Source organism: Oncorhynchus mykiss, chromosome 5, assembly GCF_013265735.2.
Source record: "Oncorhynchus mykiss isolate Arlee chromosome 5, USDA_OmykA_1.1, whole genome shotgun sequence".
In the NCBI taxonomy this organism is placed as follows: domain Eukaryota; kingdom Metazoa; phylum Chordata; class Actinopteri; order Salmoniformes; family Salmonidae; genus Oncorhynchus; species Oncorhynchus mykiss.
In genome coordinates, this window is record NC_048569.1 from 21,355,523 (window position 1) to 21,379,890 (window position 24,368).

Here is a 24,368-nt window from a genome sequence, read left to right on the forward strand (position 1 = left end):
ACTTGCTTCCATTCAGCCACAACAGCATTGAGGTCGGGCACCGGCTCGCAGTAGGTGTTTCAATTGATCCCAAAGGTGTTCGATGGGGTTGAGGTCAGGGCTCTGTGCAGGCCAGTCAATTTCTTCCACACCGATCTCGAAAAAAACTATTTCTGTATGGACCTCACTTTGTGCACAGGGGCATTGTCATGCTGAAACCGGAAAGGGCATTCCCCAAACTGTTGCCACAAAGTTGGAAGCACAGAATCATCTAGAATGGTGGAGCGTGATTCATCACTACAGAGAACGCGTTTCCACTGCTCCAGAGTCCAATGGCGGCAAGCTTTACACCACTCTAGCCGAAGCTTAGCATTGTGATCTTAGGCTTGTGTGGCTGCTTGATCATGGCAACCCATTTCATTAAGTCATTGTGCTGACGTTGCATCCAGAGGCAGTTTGGAACTGTGTAGTGAGTGTTGCAACCAAGGACAGACAATTTTTACGCGCTACAGCACTCGACGGTCCCATTATATGAGCTTGTGTGACCTACCTCTTCGCGGCTGAGCCATTGTTGCTCCTGGACATTTCCACTTCACAATAACAGCCCTTCACCGGGGCAGCTCTAGCAGGGCAGACATTTGACAAACTTACTTTTTGGGAAGGTGGCATCCTTAGACAGTGCCACGTTGAAAGTCACTGAGCTCTTCAGTATGGCAATTCTAATGCCAATGTCTGTCTATGGACATTGCATGGCTGTGTGCTCGATTTTATACAGCGGTCAGCAACAGGTGAGGCTGAAATAGAAATTCTTAATAGCAAGTCTTAACTTGCCCTTGATATCGTTATATAATACAGTCGAAGTCAGAAGTTTACATGCACTTAGGTTGGAGTCATTAAAACTTGTTTTTCAACCACTCCACAAATTTCTTAACAAACTATAGTTTTGGCAAGTCGGTTAGGACATCTACTGTGTGCATGACACAATACATTTTTCCAACAATTGTTTACAGACAGATTATTTAATTTATAATTCCAGTGGGTCAGAAGTTGCCATTCACTAAGTTGACTGTGCCTTTAAACAGAATTTGGAAAATTCCAGAAAATGTCATGGCTTTAGAAGCTTCTGATAGGCTAATTTAAAATAATTTGAGTCAATTGGAGGTGTACCTGTGGATGTATTTCAAGGCCTACCTTCAAACTCAGTGCCTCTTTGCTTGACATCATGGGAAAATCAAAAGAAATCATCCAAGACCTCAGAAAAACAATTGTAGACCTCCACAAGTCTGGTTCATCCTTGGGAGCAATTTCCAAACGCCTGAAGGTACCACGTTCATCTGTGCAAACAATAGTATGCAAGTATAAACACCATGGGACCACGCAGCAGTCATACCGCTCAGGAAGTTGACGTGTTCTGTCTCCTAGAGATGAATGTACTTTGGTGCAAAAAAATGCAAATCAATCCCAGAACAACAGCAAAGGACCTTGTGAAGATGCTGGAGGTAACAGGTACAAAAGTATCTATATCCACAGTAAAACGAGTCCTATATCGACATAACTTGAAAGGTCGCTCAGCAAGGAAGAAGCCACTGCTCCAAAACCAACCGTGAAGCATGGGGGTGGCAGCATTATGTTGTGGGGGTGCTTTCCTGCAGGAGGGACTGGTGCACTTCATAAAATAGATGGCATGATGGAGGGAAAATTATGTGGATATATTAAAGCAACATCTCAAGACATCAGTCAGTAAGTTAAAGCTTGGTTGCAAATGGGTCTTCCAAACAGACAATGAAGCATAATTCCAAAGTTGTGGCAAAATGGCTTAAGGACAACAAAGTCAAGGTATTGGAGTGGCCATCACAAAGCCCTGACCTCAATCCCATAGAAAATGTGTGGGCAGAACTGAAAAAGCGTGTGCGAGCAAGGAGGCCTATAAACCTGACTCAGTTACACCAGCTCTGTCAGGAGTAATCGGCCAAAATTCACCCAATTTATTGTGGGAAGCTTGTAGAAGGCTACCCGAAACATTTGACCCAAGTTAAACAATTTAAAGACAACACTACCAAGTACTAATTGAGTGTATGAAAACCTCCTACCCACTGGGAATGTGATGAAAGAAATAAAAGCTGAAATAAATCACTACACTATTGTTCCGACATTTCACATTCTTAAAATAAAGTGGTGATCCTAACTGACGTAAGACAGGGAATTTTTACCAGAATTAAATGAAAACTGAGTTTAAATGTATTTGGCTAAGGTGTGTGTAAACTACCAACTTCAATAGTATGTAGTGTACTGTAGTGGCTCAACAAATCACACTTAGACAAAGCAACACGAAAAAAAATGTTTTTATTTATTTCTGAACTGTTTTATATAAGCAGTCCAACACATATGCTCTACCTGTCTTGGAAACAAAACAAAATTCATTAAGACAAAATAATTTTTATAACTATTATTGAATAACATTATCAATAATGATCATTGTCGTCATAATCTCAATCTTAAGAGTAACCCAAAGCCAGTAGTATTTGTGGTACATGTAAAAGAGTGATGTGTGTGGAGCAGTTTTCTACAGCGAGACGTCTGGTGTGAGCTCGTAGACAGGAGGCGCCATTTCCCCAAAACACAATAAATATGAAAGAGCAAGAGTCTGGTATTCAAACAAAAATAATCATCTGGTAACTCGCAGGTTCAATAGCTAAAGTCTTTATGTGCAAGATCCGAGCCAATGTCTTCACCACAAACAGATAATATACATCAAAATCCCAACCCTTCCCCTGCCCATCGTCATCTGAACAGAAATCTACATCGTTACATCTTTTTAAATAATCCTAGAGCATTTCTCATTTCATATACACATATATTCATATATATACTTGAATTTGTTAGTTTTTATCCTTACTATATGCCATCCTCTTTCAATATCTAGCGCGCGTTTGACAAAAAACATCTCCACTAAATAAACATACTGACAAGCGATTGAAGGCAGCACGCACACACACCAATTGAACCCATTACAACCCAGCCCTGTGTGTGACAGGTAAAGGTGCCAAAAGTCAGACTCACTCCATGCTAGGACAGAGAAACACCTCTCCTCACACTCTGCTCCACAGCACCAGTTGTTCGTTTTGTACCCTTTAAAAGACACACATTCCTCAGATTCAGGGGTTGAGTGTGTGTGTGTGTGTGTGTGTGTGTGTGTGGCCAAAGGCTGGTGCTGTGAGGGGTCAAAGTTGAGAGAGGAGAATTCATTGGTCCAGAACAGTCAGCCAAACAGCAACAGGTATTTGGCACATTGAACATCAAGTAAGTAACACATTGGCTTAAAAAGGTGCTACAAAGTCATTTCAACAAAAACTAAACCCATTCATTTGGTTTAAAAACAATTAAAAGACACCATGAAAGGTGACCGGTATCTCTAAAACAACATCACTTCCCTCTGACTTGTAAAGGCTACTAAGAATATCCCCCCCAGCCCCACATGCAGGTCACAGCTGAGGAAATGCATGGTTATAACAGACAAGGAACATTGTACTGCATGAAAAAACAAAACCCTGAAATTACAATTGAGTGAACAAATTGTTTCACCTCTTCCTCCTCTCTCTTTTTCGAAAACATCTCCCAGCTGTGCGTTCATGTCATTCAGTTAAACATGTCATGACTCCAGCCTGCAGCACAGCTGGTTCTCCTAAAACTGTGAAACATAAAGCTGCATTCTGGGTCACAATCAGAAATCATTTATAGGAAAGTTCAAACCAGCCTGAAGTGAACTAACTGATGGTTTGTGGAGTCAACAACCTAACACCTCTCTCTCTCTGCACTGACGTCCCTATACAACCATTCCTGTGTGTCTGTCTGTAAATCTGCATCTGGATGGCTGCAAGACTATGGCATACACACAAATTAGGACTGCCCTGATACAATCGCACAGTATTTGGCCCTCAGAGGTTCACAGATGCATGCACGTGCGCGCGCACACACACCCACTGAGGTATGCACACTGCCAGTTGATTGAAAGCTGTCAGACCCCCCCCTCCCCACATGCCCATAGAGAAGAGGACAGACAGACATGTATTGTAGAGTAGTACTGTTTTATACAGGAGATACAGAGAAGGACTTGGGCTATATACACATACTGTGGCCCATAAAGATCGCTAGTCAGTCAGTAGATCCCTCCTCCATCTATGTCTCTGTCGGATTGACGGTGTGTCCTTCATACACACCATCCCCTGTTCCTATAGTTACGAGTACAAGCGTTCCCCGGTCTCCATGGTTACCAGCAGCTGTACAGGAGCCAATCGGGGAAGTTTGTCCATGGTCACAAGAGTTCCGTGCCAGTGAGATCTGTATCCGAGGGCGATGCCTGCTTTCAAACGGGTCCTCCTGGGTGCTCAGGTGACTCAAGTAAATATTGACGTTGGCACATTATGCACTTCAATGATGGAGGGAGGGAGGACATGAACAAAGGGTAAAAGTCTCTTCCAAATTCAAAGCAGCTTTCTTCCTCTCCTTTTTCATTCTCTGTTGAAGGAATAACAACCTGCTTCCACCTCTATGCACACACACGGACAATAGCATATACACACACACACACACAATAGCATACACACACACACGGACAATAGCATACACACACACACGGACAATAGCATATACACACACACACACACACACACACACAGGGACAATAGCATACACACACGGACAATAGCATACACACACACACGGACAATAGCATACACACGGACACACACACACACACATACAGGGACAATAGCATACACACACACACACACACACACACACACACACAGGGACAATAGCATACACACGGACAATAGCATACACACGGACAATAGCATACACACGGACAATAGCATACACACACACACACACAGGGACAATAGCATACACACACACAGGGACAATAGCATACACACACACACACAGGGACAATAGCGTTCACGCGCACACACACACGCACACACAGGGAGAAAAGCGTACACACACACGCACGCACACACACACAGGGACAATAGCGTACACACACAGCAACACACAGGGACAATAACGTACACACACAGCAACAATAGCATACACACACAGCAACAATAGCATACACACACAGCAACACACAGGGACAATAGCATACACACACACAGCAACAATAGCGTACACACACAGCAACACACAGGGACAATAGCGTACACACACAGCAACACACAGGGACAATAGCGTACACACACAGCAACACACAGGGACAATAGCGTACACACACAGCAACAATTGCATACACACACAGCAACACACAGGGACAATAGCGTACACACACAGCAACAATAGCATACACACACAGCAACAATAGCGTACACACAGCAACACACAGGGACAATAGCGTACACACACAACACACAGGGACAATAGCGTACACACACAGCAACACACAGGGACAATAGCATACACACACACAGCAACACACAGGGAAAATAATGTACACACACACAGCAACACACAGGGACAGTAGCGTACACACAGGGACAATAGCGTACACACAGGGACAATAGCGTACACACAGGGACAATAGCGTACACACAGGGACAATAACGTACACACAGGGACAATAACGTACACACAGGGACAATAGCGTACACACAGGGACAATAGCGTACACACAGGGACAATAGCGTACACACAGGGACAATAGCATACACACAGGGACAATAACGTACACACACACTGCAACACACACAGTTCATTGCCATTCTCTTGGTATGTCCCAGCAGGTCTATGCTCCTTCTGCTTTTCTCTCCTCCCCTCCGTATGAGCCCACAGGAGAGAAATGTCATTGGTCCAGCCCCCTCTCTCCAAGCGATGCCATTGGTCCAGATCTTCACCTCCTGCTTTAGGTCCTGCCCCTACACTACAGTCAGATAATCCTGTGGAGAGTGGCTGGCAGGTGTGTGTGGCTCAGGTCCAGTCTCAAGACGAGGCTGGGGAATGAGGGAGACAAGGAGAAGAGGGGCCCTAGTCTTCAGTCTCCTACTCCAGGGCTGCTTTCTGCTGCTCTGCCAGGATGACTGGGTGGAATGCCAGTGCATTGGGGTGAGAGGAGTGTGTCATCATTGAGAGGGTCTACCCCGAGGCTACAGTGAGAGATGGAGGAGAGAAAACACTCTGGACCTCTTTAGGTACATGCACATCTCTTTCCCTTCATCCCAGGGTCCCATGGTACGCTTTGGCTTTCAGAGGAGAGAGGCTGCCGGCTTGGTCCATACACACTCCAGGGCGAGAGTGCGGGGTGTTACTGTATGTTTGTGTGTGTGTGTCTAGGGCTGGGGGGGCGGGGTCATAGGGGATGAGGTTATAAGATGCAGTGTGTGTGTGTGTGCAGGTGTGTAGCCTACAGGCCGTTGCTGTTGTGGTGTGTGAGGGGAGGTTTGGAGAGCTCCACCCCCCCAGCCCGTCCCTTCCCAATGACCTTAGGAGCGCGACGCAGCAGCTTCTGGGCCTCAGTGAACGCCTCGGTCAGCTCCTTCTTCCACTGGACAAACTCTGGGTCACTCTGCAGACAGGTAGCACACATATTACACACACACCTTCCATTTGACTAACTTACAACCAGCACAATCATTTATAGAGAGCGAGACAGTGAAAGAGGAAGAGACCAAGACAGAAAGATCTAGTAGTTTTCCTCCGTACCTCACACTGCAAGACAACCTGCTTCCCTCCTTTGATGCGCAGCAGGATGCACTTCTTATCTTTAATCTGCGTCTCCTCCACCGTCACAATCTGCTCCATCGTCAGCAGGTTTTGCTGTTGAACACACACCAACTAATCAGAAATTCAATTCGGGGAGGTGAGGAATCAATCACAGACAAGCTGGCTATGAGATGGACCAATCAAAATGGAGCAATAGAGGAGAGGGGTCTTCGGAACGGAGCTGCAGAGTAAGGACGTTTCTCTAAACTCTGAAAGGAAGGAAGAGAGGAGGGTGGGCCAGCAGTGGTCAGACTTATCTTTGTGTCTTTTACAGAATGTTTTCATGTTTTCATCCAGGCCTACAGAATGTTTTCATGTTTTTATCCAGGCCTACAGAATGTTTTTTATCCAGGCTTAGAGAATGTTTTTTATCCAGGCTTAGAGAATGTTTTCATCCAGGCTTAGAGAATGTTTATATCCAGGCTTAGAGAATGTTTTTATCCAGGCCTACAGAATGTTTTCATGTTTTTATCCAGGCCTACAGAATGTTTTCATCCAGGCCTACAGAATGTTTTCATCCAGGCTTAGAGAATGTTTTCATCCAGGCCTACAGAATGTTTTTTATCCAGGCTTACAGAATGTTTTTTATCCAGGCTTAGAGAATGTTTTCATCCAGGCCTACAGAATGTTTTTTATCCAGGCTTAGAGAATGTTTTTATCCAGGCCTACAGAATGTTTTTTATCCAGGCTTAGAGAATGTTTTTATCCAGGCCTACAGAATGTTTTCATGTTTTATATCCAGGCCTACAGAATGTTTTCATCCAGGCCTACAGAATGTTTTATATCCAGGCCTACAGAATGTTTTCATCCAGGCCTACAGAATGTTTTTTACCCAGGCTTAGAGAATGTTTTTATCCAGGCATAGAGAATGTTTTTATCCAAGGCCTACAGAATGTTTTTTATCCAGGCTTAGAGAATGTTTTTATCCAGGCCTACAGAATGTTTTTTATCCAGGCTTAGAGAATGTTTTCATCCAGGCCTACAGAATGTTTTTTATCCAGGCTTAGAGAATGTTTTTATCCAGGCCTACAGAATGTTTTTTATCCAGGCTTAGAGAATGTTTTTATCCAGGCCTACAGAATGTTTTTTATCCAGGCTTAGAGAATGTTTTTATCCAGGCCTACAGAATGTTTTCATGTTTTTATCCAGACCTACAGAATTTCATGTTTTTATCCAGGCCTACAGAATGTTTTCATGTTTTCATCCAGGCCTACATAATGTTTTCATGTTTTCATCCAGGCCTACAGAATGTTTTCATGTTTTTATCCAGGCCTACAGAATGTTTTTTTTATGTTTTCATCCAGGCCTACAGAATGTTTTCATCCAGGCCTACAGAATGTTTTCATCCAGGCCTACAGAATGTTTTCATCCAGGCCTACAGAATGTTTTCATCCAGGCCTATATAATGTTTTTATCCAGGCCTACAGAATGTTTATATGTTTTCATCCCTGCCTACAGAATGTTTTCATCCAGGCCTACAGAATGTTTTCATGTTTTTATCCAGGCCTACAGAATGTTTATATGTTTTCATCCAGGCCTACAGAATGTTTTTATCCAGGCCTACAGAATGTTTATATCCAGGCCTAGAGAATGTTTTCATCCAGGCCGACAGAATGTTTTCATCCAGGCCTAGAGAATGTTTTCATCCAGGCCTAGAGAATGTTTTTATCAAGGCCTACAGAATGTTTATATCCAGGCCTAGAGAATGTTTTCATCCAGGGCTAGAGAAAGTTTTTATCCAGGCCTACAGAATGTTTTCATGTTTATATCCAGGCCTAGAGAATGTTTATATCCAGGCCTACAGAATGTTTATATCTAGGCCTACAGAATGTTTTCATCCAGGCCGACAGAATGTTTTCATCCAGGCCTACAGAATGTTTTCATCCAGGCCTACAGAAGGTTTTCATCCAGGCCTACAGAATGTTTTCATCCAGGCCTACAGAATGTTTTCATCCAGGCCTACAGAATGTTTTCATCCAGGCCTACAGAATGTTTTCATCCAGGCCTACAGAATGTTTTATATCCAGGCCTACAGAATGCTTTCATCCAGGCCTACAGAATGCTTTCATCCAGGCCTACAGAATGCTTTAATGTTTTTATCCAGGCCTACAGAATGTTTTCATCCAGGCCTACAGAATGTTTTCATCCAGGCCTAGAGAATGTTTTTATCCAGGCCTACAGAATGTTTTATATCCAGGCCGACAGAATGTTTTATATCCAGGACTAGAGAATGTTTTCATCCAGGCCTAGAGAACGTTTTTATCCAGGCCTACATAATGTTTTCATGTTTTTATCCAGGCCTACAGAATGTTTTAATGTTTTTATCCAGGCCTACAGAATGTTTTATCCAGGCCTACAGAATGTTTTCATCCAGGCCTAGAGAATGTTTTCATCCAGGCCTACAGAATGTTTTCATCCAGGCCGACAGAATGTTTTCATCCAGGCCGACAGAATGTTTTTATCCAGGCCTACAGAATGTTATATATCCAGGCCGACAGAATGTTTTTTTATCCAGGCCTAGAGAATGTTTTTATCCAGGCCTAGAGAATGTTTCTATCCAGGCCTAGATAATGTTTCTATCCAGGCGTAGAGAATGTTTCTATCCAGGCCTAGAGAATGTTTTTATCCAGGCCTACAGAATGTTTTCATGTTCTTATCCAGGCCTACAGAATGTTTTTATCCAGGCCTACAGAATGTTTTCATGTTTTTATCCAGGCCTACAGAATGTTTTCATCCAGGCCTACAGAATGTTTTCATCCAGGCCTACATAATGTTTTCATCCAGGCCTACAGAATGTTTTCATCCAGGCCTAGAGAATGTTTTCATCCAGGCCTAGAGAATGTTTTAATCCAGGCCTACAGAATGTTTTTATTCAGGCCTATAGAATGTTTTAATGTTTTTATCCAGGCCTACAGAATGTTTTATATCCAGGCCTATAGAATGTTTTAATACAGGCCTAGAGAATGTTTTTATCCAGGCCTACAGAATGTTTTAATGTTTTTATCCAGGCCTACAGAATGTTTTATATCCAGGCCTACAGAATGTTTTATATCCAGGCCGACAGAATGTTTTATATCCAGGCCTACAGAATGTTTTATATCCAGGCCTACATAATGTTTTTATCCAGGCCTACAGAATGTTTTTATGTTTTCATCCAGGCCTAGAGAAGGTTTTTATCCAGGCCTACAGAATGTTTTCATCCAGGCCTACAGAATGTTTTCATCCAGGCCTACAGAATGTTTTCATCCAGGCCTACAGAATGTTTTAATGTTTTTATCCAGGCCTACAGAATGTTTTATATCCAGGCCTACAGAATGTTTTATATCCAGGCCGACAATGTTTTATATCCAGGCCTACAGAATGTTTTATATCCAGGCCGACAGAATGTTTTATATCCAGGACTAGAGAATGTTTTCATCCAGGCCTAGAGAACGTTTTTATCCAGGCCTACATAATGTTTTCATGTTTTTATCCAGGCCTACAGAATGTTTTAATGTTTTTATCCAGGCCTACAGAATGTTTTATCCAGGCCTACAGAATGTTTTCATCCAGGCCTAGAGAATGTTTTCATCCAGGCCTACAGAATGTTTTCATCCAGGCCTGCAGAATGTTTTCATCCAGGCCTAGAGAATGTTTTATATCCAGGCCTAGAGAATGTTTTTATCCAGGCCTAGAGAATGTTTTTATCCAGGCCGACATAATGTTTTCATGTTTTCATCCAGGCCTACAGAATGTTTTTATCCAGGCCGACAGAATGTTTTATATCCAGGCCTAGAGAATGTTTTTATCCAGGCCTAGAGAATGTTTTCATGTTTATATCCAGGCCGACAGAATGTTTTATATCCAGGCCGACAGAATGTTTTATATCCAGGACTAGAGAATGTTTTATATCCAGGCCTACAGAATGTTTTATATCCAGGCCTACAGAATGTTTTATATCCAGGCCTACAGAATGTTTTTATCCAGGCTCAGAGAATGTTTATATCCAGGCCTACAGAATGTTTTATATCCAGGCCTACAGAATGTTTTATATCCAGGCCTACAGAATGCTTTATATCCAGGCCTACAGAATGTTTTATATCCAGGCCTACAGAATGTTTTATATCCAGGCCTACAGAATGTTTTATATCCAGGCCTACATAATGTTTTCATCCAGGCCTACAGAATGTTTTATATCCAGGCCTACAGAATGTTTTATATCCAGGCCTACAGAATGTTTTATATCCAGGCCTACAGAATGTTTTATATCCAGGCCTACATAATGTTTTTATCCAGGCCGACATAATGTTTTATATCCAGGCCTACAGAATGTTTTATATCCAGGCCTACAGAATGTTTTATATCCAGGCCTACAGAATGTTTTATATCCAGGCCTACAGAATGTTTTATATCCAGGCCTACATAATGTTTTCATCCAGGCCTACAGAATGTTTTATATCCAGGCCTACAGAATGTTTTATATCCAGGCCTACAGAATGTTTTATATCCAGGCCTACAGAATGTTTTATATCCAGGCCTACAGAATGTTTTATATCCAGGCCTACAGAATGTTTTATATCCAGGCCTACAGAATGTTTTCATCCAGGCCTACAGAATGTTTTATATCCAGGCCTACAGAATGTTTTCATCCAGGCCTAGAGAATGTTTTTATCCAGGCCTACAGAATGTTTTATATCCAGGCCGACAGAATGTTTTCTATCCAGGCCTACAGAATGTTTTCATCCAGGCCTACAGAATGTTTTATATCCAGGCCTACAGAATGTTTTCATCCAGGCCTAGAGAATGTTTTTATCCAGGCCTACAGAATGTTTTATATCCAGGCCGACAGAATGTTTTCTATCCAGGCCTACAGAATGTTTTCTATCCAGGCCTACAGAATGTTTTATATCCAGGCCTACAGAATGTTTTCATGTTCTTATCCAGGCCTACATAATGTTTTTATCCAGGCCTACAGAATGTTTTTATGTTTTCATCCAGGCCTAGAGAAGGTTTTTATCCAGGCCTACAGAATGTTTTCATCCAGGCCTACAGAATGTTTTCATCCAGGCCTACAGAATGTTTTCATCCAGGCCTACAGAATGTTTTAATGTTTTTATCCAGGCCTACAGAATGTTTTATATCCAGGCCTACAGAATGTTTTATATCCAGGCCGACAGAATGTTTTATATCCAGGACTAGAGAATGTTTTCATCCAGGCCTAGAGAACGTTTTTATCCAGGCCTACATAATGTTTTCATGTTTTTATCCAGGCCTACAGAATGTTTTAATGTTTTTATCCAGGCCTACAGAATGTTTTCATCCAGGCCTAGAGAATGTTTTCATCCAGGCCTACAGAATGTTTTCATCCAGGCCTGCAGAATGTTTTCATCCAGGCCTAGAGAATGTTTTATATCCAGGCCTAGAGAATGTTTTTATCCAGGCCTACAGAATGTTTTTATCCAGGCCGACATAATGTTTTCATGTTTTCATCCAGGCCTACAGAATGTTTTTATCCAGGCCGACAGAATGTTTTATATCCAGGCCGACAGAATGTTTTTATCCAGGCCTAGAGAATGTTTTCATGTTTATATCCAGGCCGACAGAATGTTTTATATCCAGGCCGACAGAATGTTTTATATCCAGGCCTACAGAATGTTTTATATCCAGGCCTACAGAATGTTTTATATCCAGGCCTACAGAATGTTTTTATCCAGGCTCAGAGAATGTTTATATCCAGGCCTACAGAATGTTTTATATCCAGGCCTACAGAATGTTTTATATCCAGGCCTACAGAATGTTTTATATCCAGGCCTACAGAATGTTTTATATCCAGGCCTACAGAATGTTTTATATCCAGGCCTACATAATGTTTTCATCCAGGCCTACAGAATGTTTTATATCCAGGCCTACAGAATGTTTTATATCCAGGCCTACAGAATGTTTTATATCCAGGCCTACAGAATGTTTTATATCCAGGCCTACAGAATGTTTTATATCCAGGCCTACAGAATGTTTTCATCCAGGCCTACAGAATGTTTTATATCCAGGCCTACATAATGTTTTCATGTTTTCATCCAGGCCTAGAGAATGTTTTTATCCAGGCCTACAGAATGTTTTATATCCAGGCCTACAGAATGTTTATATCCAGGCCTACAGAATGTTTTATATCCAGGCCTACAGAATGTTTATATCCAGGACTACAGAATGTTTTATATCCAGGCCTACAGAATGTTTTATATCCAGGCCTACAGAATGTTTTTATCCAGGCCTACAGAATGTTTTATATCCAGGCCTACAGAATGTTTTCATCCAGGCCTACAGAATGTTTTATATCCAGGCCTACATAATGTTTTCATGTTTTCATCCAGGCCTAGAGAATGTTTTTATCCAGGCCTACAGAATGTTTTATATCCAGGCCTACATAATGTTTTCATGTTCTTATCCAGGCCTACAGAATGTTTTTATCCAGGCCTACATAATGTTTTCATGTTCTTATCCAGGCCTACAGAATGTTTTATATCCAGGCCTACATAATGTTTTCATGTTTTCATCCAGGCCTACAGAATGTTTATATCCAGGCCGACAGAATGTTTTATATCCAGGCCTACATAATGTTTTCATGTTTTTATCCAGGCCTACAGAATGTTTTAATGTTTTTATCCAGGCCTACAAAATGTTTTTATCCAGGCCTACAGAATGTTTTCATCCAGGCCTAGAGAATGTTTTCATCCAGGCCTACAGAATGTTTTCATCCAGGCCTGCAGAATGTTTTCATCCAGGCCTAGAGAATGTTTTATATCCAGGCCTAGAGAATGTTTTTATCCAGGCCTACAGAATGTTTTTATCCAGGCCGACATAATGTTTTCATGTTTTCATCCAGGCCTACAGAATGTTTTTATCCAGGCCGACAGAATGTTTTATATCCAGGCATAGAGAATGTTTTTATCCAGGCCTAGAGAATGTTTTCATGTTTATATCCAGGCCGACAGAATGTTTTATATCCAGGACTAGAGAATGTTTTATATCCAGGCCTACAGAATGTTTTATATCCAGGCCTACAGAATGTTTTATATCCAGGCCTACAGAATGTTTTTATCCAGGCTCAGAGAATGTTTATATCCAGGCCTACAGAATGTTTTATATCCAGGCCTACAGAATGTTTTATATCCAGGCCTACAGAATGTTTTATATCCAGGCCTACAGAATGTTTTATATCCAGGCCTACAGAATGTTTTATATCCAGGCCTACAGAATGTTTTATATCCAGGCCGACATAATGTTTTCATGTTTTCATCCAGGCCTACAGAATGTTTTATATCCAGGCCTACAGAATGTTTTCATCCAGGCCTACAGAATGTTTTATATCCAGGCCTACATAATGTTTTCATGTTTTCATCCAGGCCTAGAGAATGTTTTTATCCAGGCCTACAGAATGTTTTATATCCAGGCCTACAGAATGTTTATATCCAGGCCTACAGAATGTTTTATATCCAGGCCTACAGAATGTTTATATCCAGGCCTACAGAATGTTTTATATCCAGGCCTACAGAATGTTTTATATCCAGGCCTACAGAATGTTTTTATCCAGGCCTACAGAATGTTTATATCCAGGCCTACAGAATGTTTTATATCCAGGCCTACAGAATGTTTTCATCCAGGCCTACAGAATGTTTTATATCCAGGCCTACATAATGTTTTCATGTTTTCATCCAGGCCTAGAGAATGTTTTTATCCAGGCCTACAGAATGTTTTATATCCAGGCCTACATAATGTTTTCATGTTCTTATCCAGGTCTACAGAATGTTTTATCCAGGCCTACATAATGTTTTCATGTTCTTATCCAGGCCTACAGAATGTTTTATATCCAGGCCTACATAATATTTTCATGTTTTCATCCAGGCCTACAGAATGTTTATATCCAGGCCGACAGAATGTTTTATATCCAGGCCTACAGAATGTTTTTATCCAGGCCGACATAATGTTTTCATGTTTTCATCCAGGCCTAGAGAATGTTTTCATGTTTTAATCCAGGCCTACAGAATGGAGCGAGGACAGACAACCTTCATGCACTGACAGACAGATGGACGATGACGAAGAATACACACACCCATCACACACCCATGAAAGCACATGCTTGTAAGTGGAAACAGACAGACGACCACATACGTGAACAACAGAAGAAGCACACCAACTTAGACACACAGGCACACAAAAAGGGATTGGGTAAGGTAGCTTGTGTGTTGCTCACCCGTGACTCCCCCTCTCCCCTCCACTCCACTCGGTTGGGGAACAGGTAGAAGTATCGACGCTGCCACTGCGTCAGGAACGGGTTCCCCAGCTTCAACATGTAGCCGTGCATTATACAGTCCTTCCCCAGGGCATAGTCTGAAACACACAATAAACACACATGGAAGGAAAGCCAGCGCCAGCAGGTACAAGGAAAAGCTTACCCACATGATGTGTGTGAGGTAGGGCTGCACAATGATAAAACACTATGTTCCAGTGTTTTGTTACAACACAAGTCATATCATCAATACAAAAATATTGCAATATCTCTAGTGTGACGTGTGTGGAGACGTGCGTCGTGTGCGTGGAGACGTGCGTCGTGTGCGCGGAGACGTGCGCGGAGACGTGCGTCGTGTGCGCGGAGACGTGCGTCGTGTGCGCGGAGACGTGCGTCGTGTGCGCGTGGAGACGTGCGTCGTGTGCGCGTGGAGACGTGCGTCGTGTGTGCGTGGAGACGTGCGTCGTGTGTGCGTGGAGACGTGCGTCGTGTGTGCGTGGAGACGTGCGTCGCGTGCGTGGAGACGTGCGTCGCGTGCGTGGAGACGTGCGTCGCGTGCGTGGAGACGTGCGTCGCGTGCGTGGAGACGTGCGTCGCGTGTGCGTGGAGACGTGCGTCGCGTGTGCGTGGAGACGTGCGTCGCGTGCGTGGAGACGTGCGTCGCGTGCGTGGAGACGTGCGTCGCGTGCGTGGAGACGTGCGTCGCGTGCGTGGAGACGTGCGTCGCGTGCGTGGAGACGTGCGTCGCGTGCGTGGAGACGTGCGTCGCGTGCGTGGAGACGTGCGTCGCGTGCGTGGAGACGTGCGTCGCGTGCGTGGAGACGTGCGTCGCGTGCGTGGAGACGTGCGTCGCGTGCGTGGAGACGTGCGTCGCGTGCGTGGAGACGTGCGTCGTGTGTGTCCTCACCCTCCTCGTGGCCCAGCTGTTTGTTCTTGGCCCTCTTGCGGGCCTCGTTCTTGTCCGTGTCGGAGTTGACCGCCTCGTACACCGTCTCAGCCACCTCCTGCTGCCAGCGCTCTGAGATGACCAGCGGGAAGTTCTTATACAACTCCTGGTCACTGTCCAACAACTGGAGAGAGGGAGAGAGGTGAAAGGGGAGAGGGAGAGGAGAGAAAGAGGGAGAGAGGTGAAAGGGGAGAGGAAGAGGAGAGAAAGAGGGAGAGAGGTGAAAGGGGAGAGGGAGAGAAAGAGGGAGAGAGGTGAAAGGGGAGAGGAAGAGGAGAGAAAGAGGGAGAGAGGTGAAAGGGGAGAGGAAGAGGAGAGAAAGAGGTGAAAGGGGAGAGGAAGAGGAGAGAAAGAGGGGTGAAAGGGGAGAGGAAGAGGAGAGAAAGAGGGAGAGAGGTGAAAGGAGAGAAAGAGGGAGAGAGGTAAAAGGGGAGAGGAAGAGGAGAGAAAGAGAGGTGAAAGGGGAGAGGAAGAGGAGAGAAAGAGGGGTGAAAGGGGAGAGGAAGAGGAGAGAAAGAGAGGTGAAAGGGGAGAGGAAGAGGAGAGAAAGAGGTGAAAGGGGAAAGGAAGAGGAGAGAAAGAGAGGTGAAAGGGGAGAGGAAGAGGAGAGAAAGAGGTGAAAGGGGAGAGGAAGAGGAGAGAAAGAGGGAGAGAAACGACACAGCTATGAGTTGGAAGGCTAAGTGAAGTAATACCTGAGAACCACGTCACCAGTCCTTGTGAGACCAGCTAAGCTGTGCAGCACCACTGTAATTAAGGCAGCCTGGAACACTCCCAACGTTCCTAATACTGTTGTGTAATGCTAAACCTCTGTTGGAAGGACTTTCTCTCTGAACACTGATAGAGTCACGTTACACCTCAGGCTCCGTGTGTGTGAGCATGTGTGAGCGTTGCAGTATGATGTAGGTGAGTGTGTATATCAGGATCAGCGGTTATATAATGCTGTGGATTTGACTGATGCCCTTGGTGTTTCATGAGATAAGGGTTGTGTGTGTTGGAGCTTTACCTTGATGCCCTTGGTGTTTCATGAGATAAGAGTTGTGTGTGTTGGAGCTTTACCTTGATGCCCTTGGTGTTTCATGAGATAAGGGTTGTGTGTGTTGGAGCTTTACATTGATGCCCTTGGTGTTTCATGAGATAAGGGTTGTGTGTGTGTTGGAGCTTTACCTTGATGCCCTTGGTGTTTCTTGAGATAAGGGTTGTGTGTGTTGGAGCTTTACCTTGATGCCCTTGGTGTTTCATGAGATAAGGGTTGTGTGTGTTGGAGCTTTACCTTGATGCCCTTGGTGTTTCATGAGATAAGGGTTGTGTGTGTTGGAGCTTTACCTTGATGCCCTTGGTGTTTCATGAGATAAGGGTTGTGTGTGTGTTGGAGCTTTACCTTGATGCCCTTGGTGTTTCATGAGATAAGGGTTGTGTGTGTTGGAGCTTTACCTTGATGCCCTTGGTGTTTCATGAGATAAGGGTTGTGTGTGTTGGAGCTTTACCTTGATGCCCTTGGTGTTTCATGAGATAAGGGTTGTGTGTGTGTTGGAGCTTTACCTTGATGCCCTTGGTGTTTCATGAGATAAGGGTTGTGTGTGTTGGAGCTTTACCTTGATGCCCTTGGTGTTTCATGAGATAAGGGTTGTGTGTGTGTTGGAGCTTTACCTTGATGCCCTTGGTGTTTCATGAGATAAGGGTTGTGTGTGTTGGAGCTTTACCTTGATGCCCTTGGTGTTTCATGAGATAAGGGTTGTGTGTGTGTTGGAGCTTTACCTTGATGCCCTTGGTGTTTCATGAGATAAGGGTTGTGTGTGTGTTGGAGCTTTACCTTGATGCCCTTGGTGTTTCATGAGATAAGGGTTGTGTGTGTGTTGGAGCTTTACCTTGATACCCTTGGTGTTTCATGAGATAAGGGTTGTGTGTGTTGGAGCTTTACCTTGATGCCCTTGGTGTTTCATGAGATAAGGGTTGTGTGTGTGTTGGAGCTTTACCTTGATACCCTTGGTGTTTCATGAGATAAGGGTTGTGTGTGTTGGAGCTTTACCTTGATGCCCTTGGTGTTTCATGAGATAAGGGTTGTGTGTGTGTTGGAGCTTTACCTTGATACCCTTGGTGTTTCATGAGATAAGGGTTGTGTGTGTGTTGGAGCTTTACCTTGATGCCCTTGGTGTTTCATGAGATAAGGGTTGTGTGTGTGTTGGAGCTTTACCTTGATGCCCTTGGTGTTTCATGAGATAAGGGTTGTGTGTGTTGGAGCTTTACCTTGATGCCCTTGGTGTTTCATGAGATAAGGGTTGTGTGTGTGTTGGAGCTTTACCTTGATGCCCTTGGTGTTTCATGAGATAAGGGCTGTGTGTGTGTTGGAGCTTTACCTTGATGCCCTTGGTGTTTCATGAGATAAGGGTTGTGTGTGTTGGAGCTTTACCTTGATGCCCTTGGTGTTTCTTGAGATAAGGGTTGTGTGTGTTGGAGCTTTACCTTGATGCCCTTGGTGTTTCATGAGATAAGGGTTGTGTGTGTTGGAGCTTTACCTTGATGCCCTTGGTGTTTCATGAGATAAGGGTTGTGTGTGTTGGAGCTTTACCTTGATGCCCTTGGTGTTTCATGAGATAAGGGTTGTGTGTGTGTTGGAGCTTTACCTTGATGCCCTTGGTGTTTCATGAGATAAGGGTTGTGTGTGTTGGAGCTTTACCTTGATGCCCTTGGTGTTTCATGAGATAAGGGTTGTGTGTGTTGGAGCTTTACCTTGATGCCCTTGGTGTTTCATGAGATAAGGGTTGTGTGTGTGTTGGAGCTTTACCTTGATGCCCTTGGTGTTTCATGAGATAAGGGTTGTGTGTGTTGGAGCTTTACCTTGATGCCCTTGGTGTTTCATGAGATAAGGGTTGTGTGTGTGTTGGAGCTTTACCTTGATGCCCTTGGTGTTTCATGAGATAAGGGTTGTGTGTGTTGGAGCTTTACCTTGATGCCCTTGGTGTTTCATGAGATAAGGGTTGTGTGTGTGTTGGAGCTTTACCTTGATGCCCTTGGTGTTTCATGAGATAAGGGTTGTGTGTGTGTTGGAGCTTTACCTTGATGCCCTTGGTGTTTCATGAGATAAGGGTTGTGTGTGTGTTGGAGCTTTACCTTGATACCCTTGGTGTTTCATGAGATAAGGGTTGTGTGTGTTGGAGCTTTACCTTGATGCCCTTGGTGTTTCATGAGATAAGGGTTGTGTGTGTGTTGGAGCTTTACCTTGATACCCTTGGTGTTTCATGAGATAAGGGTTGTGTGTGTGTTGGAGCTTTACCTTGATGCCCTTGGTGTTTCATGAGATAAGGGTTGTGTGTGTGTTGGAGCTTTACCTTGATGCCCTTGGTGTTTCATGAGATAAGGGTTGCGTGTGTTGGAGCTTTACCTTGATGCCCTTGGTGTTTCATGAGATAAGGGTTGTGTGTGTGTTGGAGCTTTACCTTGATGCCCTTGGTGTTTCATGAGATAAGGGCTGTGTGTGTGTTGGAGCTTTACCTTGATACCCTTGGTGCTTCATGAGATAAGGGTTGTGTGTGTTGGAGCTTTACCTTGATGCCCTTGGTGTTTCATGAGATAAGGGTTGTGTGTGTGTTGGAGCTTTACCTTGATGCCCTTGGTGTCCTCCTCATCAAAGGAACCAATGTCAAAAGCATCTGCTGCATTTACCTCTCCTCTAGGAGGGATGAGAGGGGGAGAATACTGGAGGAGAGGAGAGGAGGAAGAGGGGGGGGGGGGGGGATAAGTATTAGAGAGAAAAAAAAAGGGTGAGTGAACAAAACAACGACTACATTCCTACAGCAGAGGAGTAACCATGGCAACAGATGGAGAGAAAGAGAACAGGGACGACTGTCCAGACTGGGAGGCTTTATAACGAACCTGGTCACCTGATTCAACACACACACGCCTTACCTTCTGGAGATACACTTGCTGCCAGTCAATGCCTTTGAAGAACAGATGCTCCTTCACCTCTGGGGCCCTGTGTGTGTGAGTGTGTGTGTGTGTGTGTGTGTGTGTGTGTGTGTGTGTGTGGAGAGAAAGGGAGCGAGAGAGAAAAAGCCAGGTCATTCTCACATTGGAACAGTTCCATGTCATAACAGCAGGAGGCAGTATTTCCCACAGAACCAAACTCCAAATTAAAACTGTCCTCTACAAACTAGGTTACAGACTATTATAATGTATAGGCCTTTCACAGTATTCACACTAGGCCTTATACTCGCCACAAGGTTGGACAGAGAACCAATGGAAATATTCAATCATGTTGCTCAGGACAGGTGCAAGGTAACTCTATTGGTGCATTGAAAGACAAATGGCTAGCCCAGAACAGTTAAATACGGTTTATGAGGTATGCAGTCCACGGTTGAAGTTTCTTAAAACCTAACATTAACATCAATGATTGTAAAACGATGTTAGTAGTAGCAGGTGTTTGGGTGTGTGTGGTTGTGCGCGCGTGTGTACCCTCGTCCCAGGCAGCCCAGTCTTTTCACCACGTCTCTCTGCAGCAGACCCTCCAATAGACCCTTCAGCTCCACAGAGAACGAGTCTGGCAACTCCACGTTCTATGGAGAGGAGAGAGAGAAAGGGGAGGAGATTAGTCTCATTTCCTGCTTTAACAAGATAAAATACTGACTTGATTTATCATGACAATAAAGCTTATTCCATATGTATTGAAAATTGAGAGAACTGTATGTCCACAGTTCTCCTCCATAACACTCTCATTCCAAGCCCTCTGACTTTGGTGGTGATCATTTATCTAATAAAACCATTAAATCAGAATTCCTAACAGGGATTATATAGATTACTCAGATTAAGTGGCTGGATTAAAACCTAATCTGATTTAATCTCGACTGACAATACTTTCCTTGTTTAGCCTCTCCTAACAGAGGGGTGGTTCTCTCTGCTCTGATATGCCATAGTCTTCTACAGTAGACATACTCTAGTCAAGACCAGGGGTGACCAACCCTCTTCAAGGAGAACTACCACATGTGCAGGTTTTGGTTCCAGCCCTGCTCTAACTAATCGTGGTCCTGAGGAGTAGCTGCAACGAAACTCTGCGTGAGTGTAGCTTCTCAAGAGGGTTTGGCACGGCTGGCCTCCCCTCGTAGGCTATGCTAGGACACACTCTATGGCTTTCTTTCTCCCCAATTTCATGGTATCCAATTAGTAGTTAGTCTTGTCCCATCGCTGCAACTCCCGTACGGACTCGGGAGAGGCGAAGGTCGAGAGCCGTGCGCCCTCCGAAACAACCCAGCCAAGCTTCTTGGCACAATAATGCCCGCTTAACCCGGAAGCCAGCCGCACCAATGTGTTGGAGGAAACATGTGACCTGGCGACCGTGTCAGAGTGCATTGCGCCCAGCCTGCCACTGGAGTCGCTAGTGTGCGACGGGATCCCTGCTGGCCAAACCCTCCCCTAACCCGGGTGACGCTGGACTAATTGTGCGCCACCCCGGTCGCGACCGGCTGCGACAGAGCCTGGACTCGAACCAGGATCTCTAGTGGCACAGCTAGTACTGCGATGCTGTGCCTTAGACCACTGCACCACTCAAGATGCTCCCTCTATGGTGTAATCTGATGCTGTTTGTAGCAGGCAGAGACAGGGATGCAAAGTAAGGATACAAATTCACCCTCGTTCCTGCCAGAACCTCTTCTCAGTTCTCTCCTGCCTCTCTCTCATTCCCTGGGCATTATGAGGCAGACTATGAGTTTTCTGCAACATCTGTGAAGATGATATCTCCAGGATATGTAATGCTGTGGGGGGGTGTGTGTGCATTTGTTTCAGTGTATTGAAGGATAAATCCTTACTTTGCGTATACAGGGGCCTTCAGACAGTATTCACATTCCTAGACTTTTTACACATTCTGTTGTGTTACAATCTGATTTGAAAATTGATTATACAGATGTTTTGTCACTCCCTACCCACAATACCCCATAATGTCAGCGGATCATTTTTTTTTTAAACAAATTGATCAAAAAATTAATCTTAAAACGATCTTAAGATGCACTAACTAAGTCGCTCTGGAGAAGAGTCTGCTAAATGACTACAATGTCAAAGTAATTCTGCAAAAAATGTGGCAAAAAAATGAATACCAAGTGTTGCGTTCGGGTCAAATCCAATACACCACATTACAGTACCACTCTCCATATTTTCAAGCATAGTGGTGGCTGCATCATGTTATGGGTATGTTTGTAATTAGTAAGGTCTGGGGAGTTTATCAGGATAAAATAAGAAATGGAATGTCGCTAAGCACAGACAAAATCCTAGAGGAAAACCTGGTTGTCTGCTTTCTCTACCAGACACTGAGTGATGAATTCACCTTTCAGCAGGACAATAACCTAAAACACAAGGCCAAATATACACTGGAGTTGCTTACCAAGAAGACTTGGAATGTTCCTGAGTGGCCAAGTTACAGTTTTTACTTAATTCTACTTGAAAATCTATTACAAGACCTGAAAATGGTGTGAATACTTATGTAAATGAAATATTTCATGGTCAATGAATATGCAAACATTTCTATAAAAAAGTATCTATTTAATCCATTTTGAATTCAGGCTGTAAAAACATGTGGAATAAATCAAGGGGTATGAATACTTCTGTTCTGTGTCAACATGAACTAACCACATGCTGTGTGTTCTAGTGCACATAAGGACATCTCAATGAGTGTGTGTGTGCTTTGTGCGCACTGTAGTTTACACAAAGATCTATCATAGTGTGTGTGTGTGCAAATAAGGACATCTCAATGTGTGTGTGTGTGTGTGTGTGTGTGTGTGCACATAAGGACATCTCAATGAGTGTGTGTGTGCTTTGTGCACACTGTAGTGTACACAAAGATCTATCATAGTGTGTGTGTGTGCACATAAGGAGGCCTTACCATAGTGAGCGTCATCCGGTCAATCTCATGTTTGTCTTTGGTCTTGTGCTGTCTGAAGGGACTGTGCCTAGAGAGAGGATACAGAGAGGAAGGCTGTTAGTGTTACTGTGGTGGAAGGAGGGAAGGAGTGAGGGACATGGTGAAACAGTGTGGGAAACAGTGAAACAGTGTGGGACACGGTGAAACAGTGTGGGAAACGGTGAAACAGTGAAACAGTGTGGGAAACGGTGAAACAGTGAAACAGTGTGGAACACGGTGAAACAGTGTGGGACACGGTACGGTGAAACAGTGTGGGAAACGGTGAAACAGTGTGGGAAACGGTGAAACAGTGTGGGAAACGGTGAAACAGAAACAGTGTGGAACACGGTGAAACAGTGTGGGACACGGTACGGTGAAACAGTGTGGGAAACGGTGAAACAGTGTGGGAAACGGTGAAACAGAAACAGTGTGGGACACGGTGAAACAGAAACAGTGTGGGACACGGTGAAACAGTGTGGGACACGGTGAAACAGAAACAGTGTGGGACACGGTGAAACAGTGTGGGACACGGTGAAACAGTGTGGGACACGGTGAAACAGTGTGGGACACGGTGAAACAGAAACAGTGTGGGACACGGTGAAACAGTGTGGGAAACGGTGAAACAGTGTGGGAAACGGTGAAACAGTGTGGGAAACGGTGAAACAGAAACAGTGTGGAACACGGTGAAACAGTGTGGGACACGGTACGGTGAAACAGTGTGGGAAACGGTGAAACAGTGTGGGAAACGGTGAAACAGAAACAGTGTGGGACACGGTGAAACAGTGTGGGACACGGTGAAACAGAAACAGTGTGGGACACGGTGAAACAGTGTGGGAAACGGTGAAACAGTGTGGGAAACGGTGAAACAGTGAGGGACACGGTGAAACAGTGTGGGAAACGGTGAAACAGTGTGGGACACGGTGAAACAGTGAGGGACACGGTGAAACAGTGTGGGACACGGTGAAACAGTGAGGGACACGGTGAAACAGTGTGGGACACGGTGAAACAGTGAGGGACACGGTGAAACAGTGTGGGACACGGTGAAACAGTGAGGGACACGGTGAAACAGTGAGGGACACGGTGAAACAGTGTGGGACACGGTGAAACAGTGAGGGACACGGTGAAACAGTGTGGGACACGGTGAAACAGTGAGGGACACGGTGAAACAGTGTGAGACACGGTGAAACAGTGAGGGACACGGTGAAACAGTGAGGGAAACGGTGAAACAGTGTGGGAAACGGTGAAACAGTGTGAGACACGGTGAAACAGTGAGGGACACGGTGAAACAGTGTGGGACACGGTGAAACAGTGTGGGAAACGGTGAAACAGTGTGGGACACGGTGAAACAGTGTGGGACACGGTGAAACAGTGAGGGACACGGTGAAACAGTGTGGGACACGGTGAAACAGTGAGGGACACGGTGAAACAGTGAGGGACACGGTGAAACAGTGTGGGACACGGTGAAACAGTGTGGGACACGGTGAAACAGTGAGGGACACGGTGAAACAGTGTGGGACACGGTGAAACAGTGAGGGACACGGTGA

At 44.4% G+C, this 24,368-nt stretch overlaps 1 protein-coding gene and 1 long non-coding RNA gene across 4 annotated transcripts in view; both read right to left on the bottom strand.

Moving 5' to 3' along the window:
- Positions 1–6,282: 6,282 nt before the first annotated feature.
- grk3 (G protein-coupled receptor kinase 3) overlaps positions 6,283–24,368 on the bottom strand; it is an 80,076-nt gene continuing 61,990 nt past the window's right edge. For 2 of the 3 annotated variants that reach the window (XM_036977034.1, XM_036977036.1), the window contains 8 exons: positions 22,807–22,873; positions 20,394–20,494; positions 19,848–19,914; positions 19,542–19,637; positions 15,903–16,065; positions 14,960–15,096; positions 6,673–6,786; positions 6,374–6,535 (listed from right to left, as the gene is read on the bottom strand). In XM_036977034.1, the coding sequence (XP_036832929.1) occupies positions 6,374–6,535; positions 6,673–6,786; positions 14,960–15,096; positions 15,903–16,065; positions 19,542–19,637; positions 19,848–19,914; positions 20,394–20,494; positions 22,807–22,873 (907 nt within the window). Of the gene's footprint in view, positions 6,536–6,672; positions 6,787–14,959; positions 15,097–15,902; positions 16,066–19,541; positions 19,638–19,847; positions 19,915–20,393; positions 20,495–22,806; positions 22,874–24,368 lie in introns of all 3 variants that reach the window. The other variant, XM_036977035.1, reaches the window with a different exon arrangement.
- On the bottom strand, positions 17,103–19,535 carry LOC118964573. Its single transcript, XR_005051679.1, has 2 exons — positions 19,106–19,535; positions 17,103–19,052 (listed from the first exon to the last, which is right to left on the bottom strand). It is a non-coding gene; the product is annotated as an uncharacterized LOC118964573 (long non-coding RNA).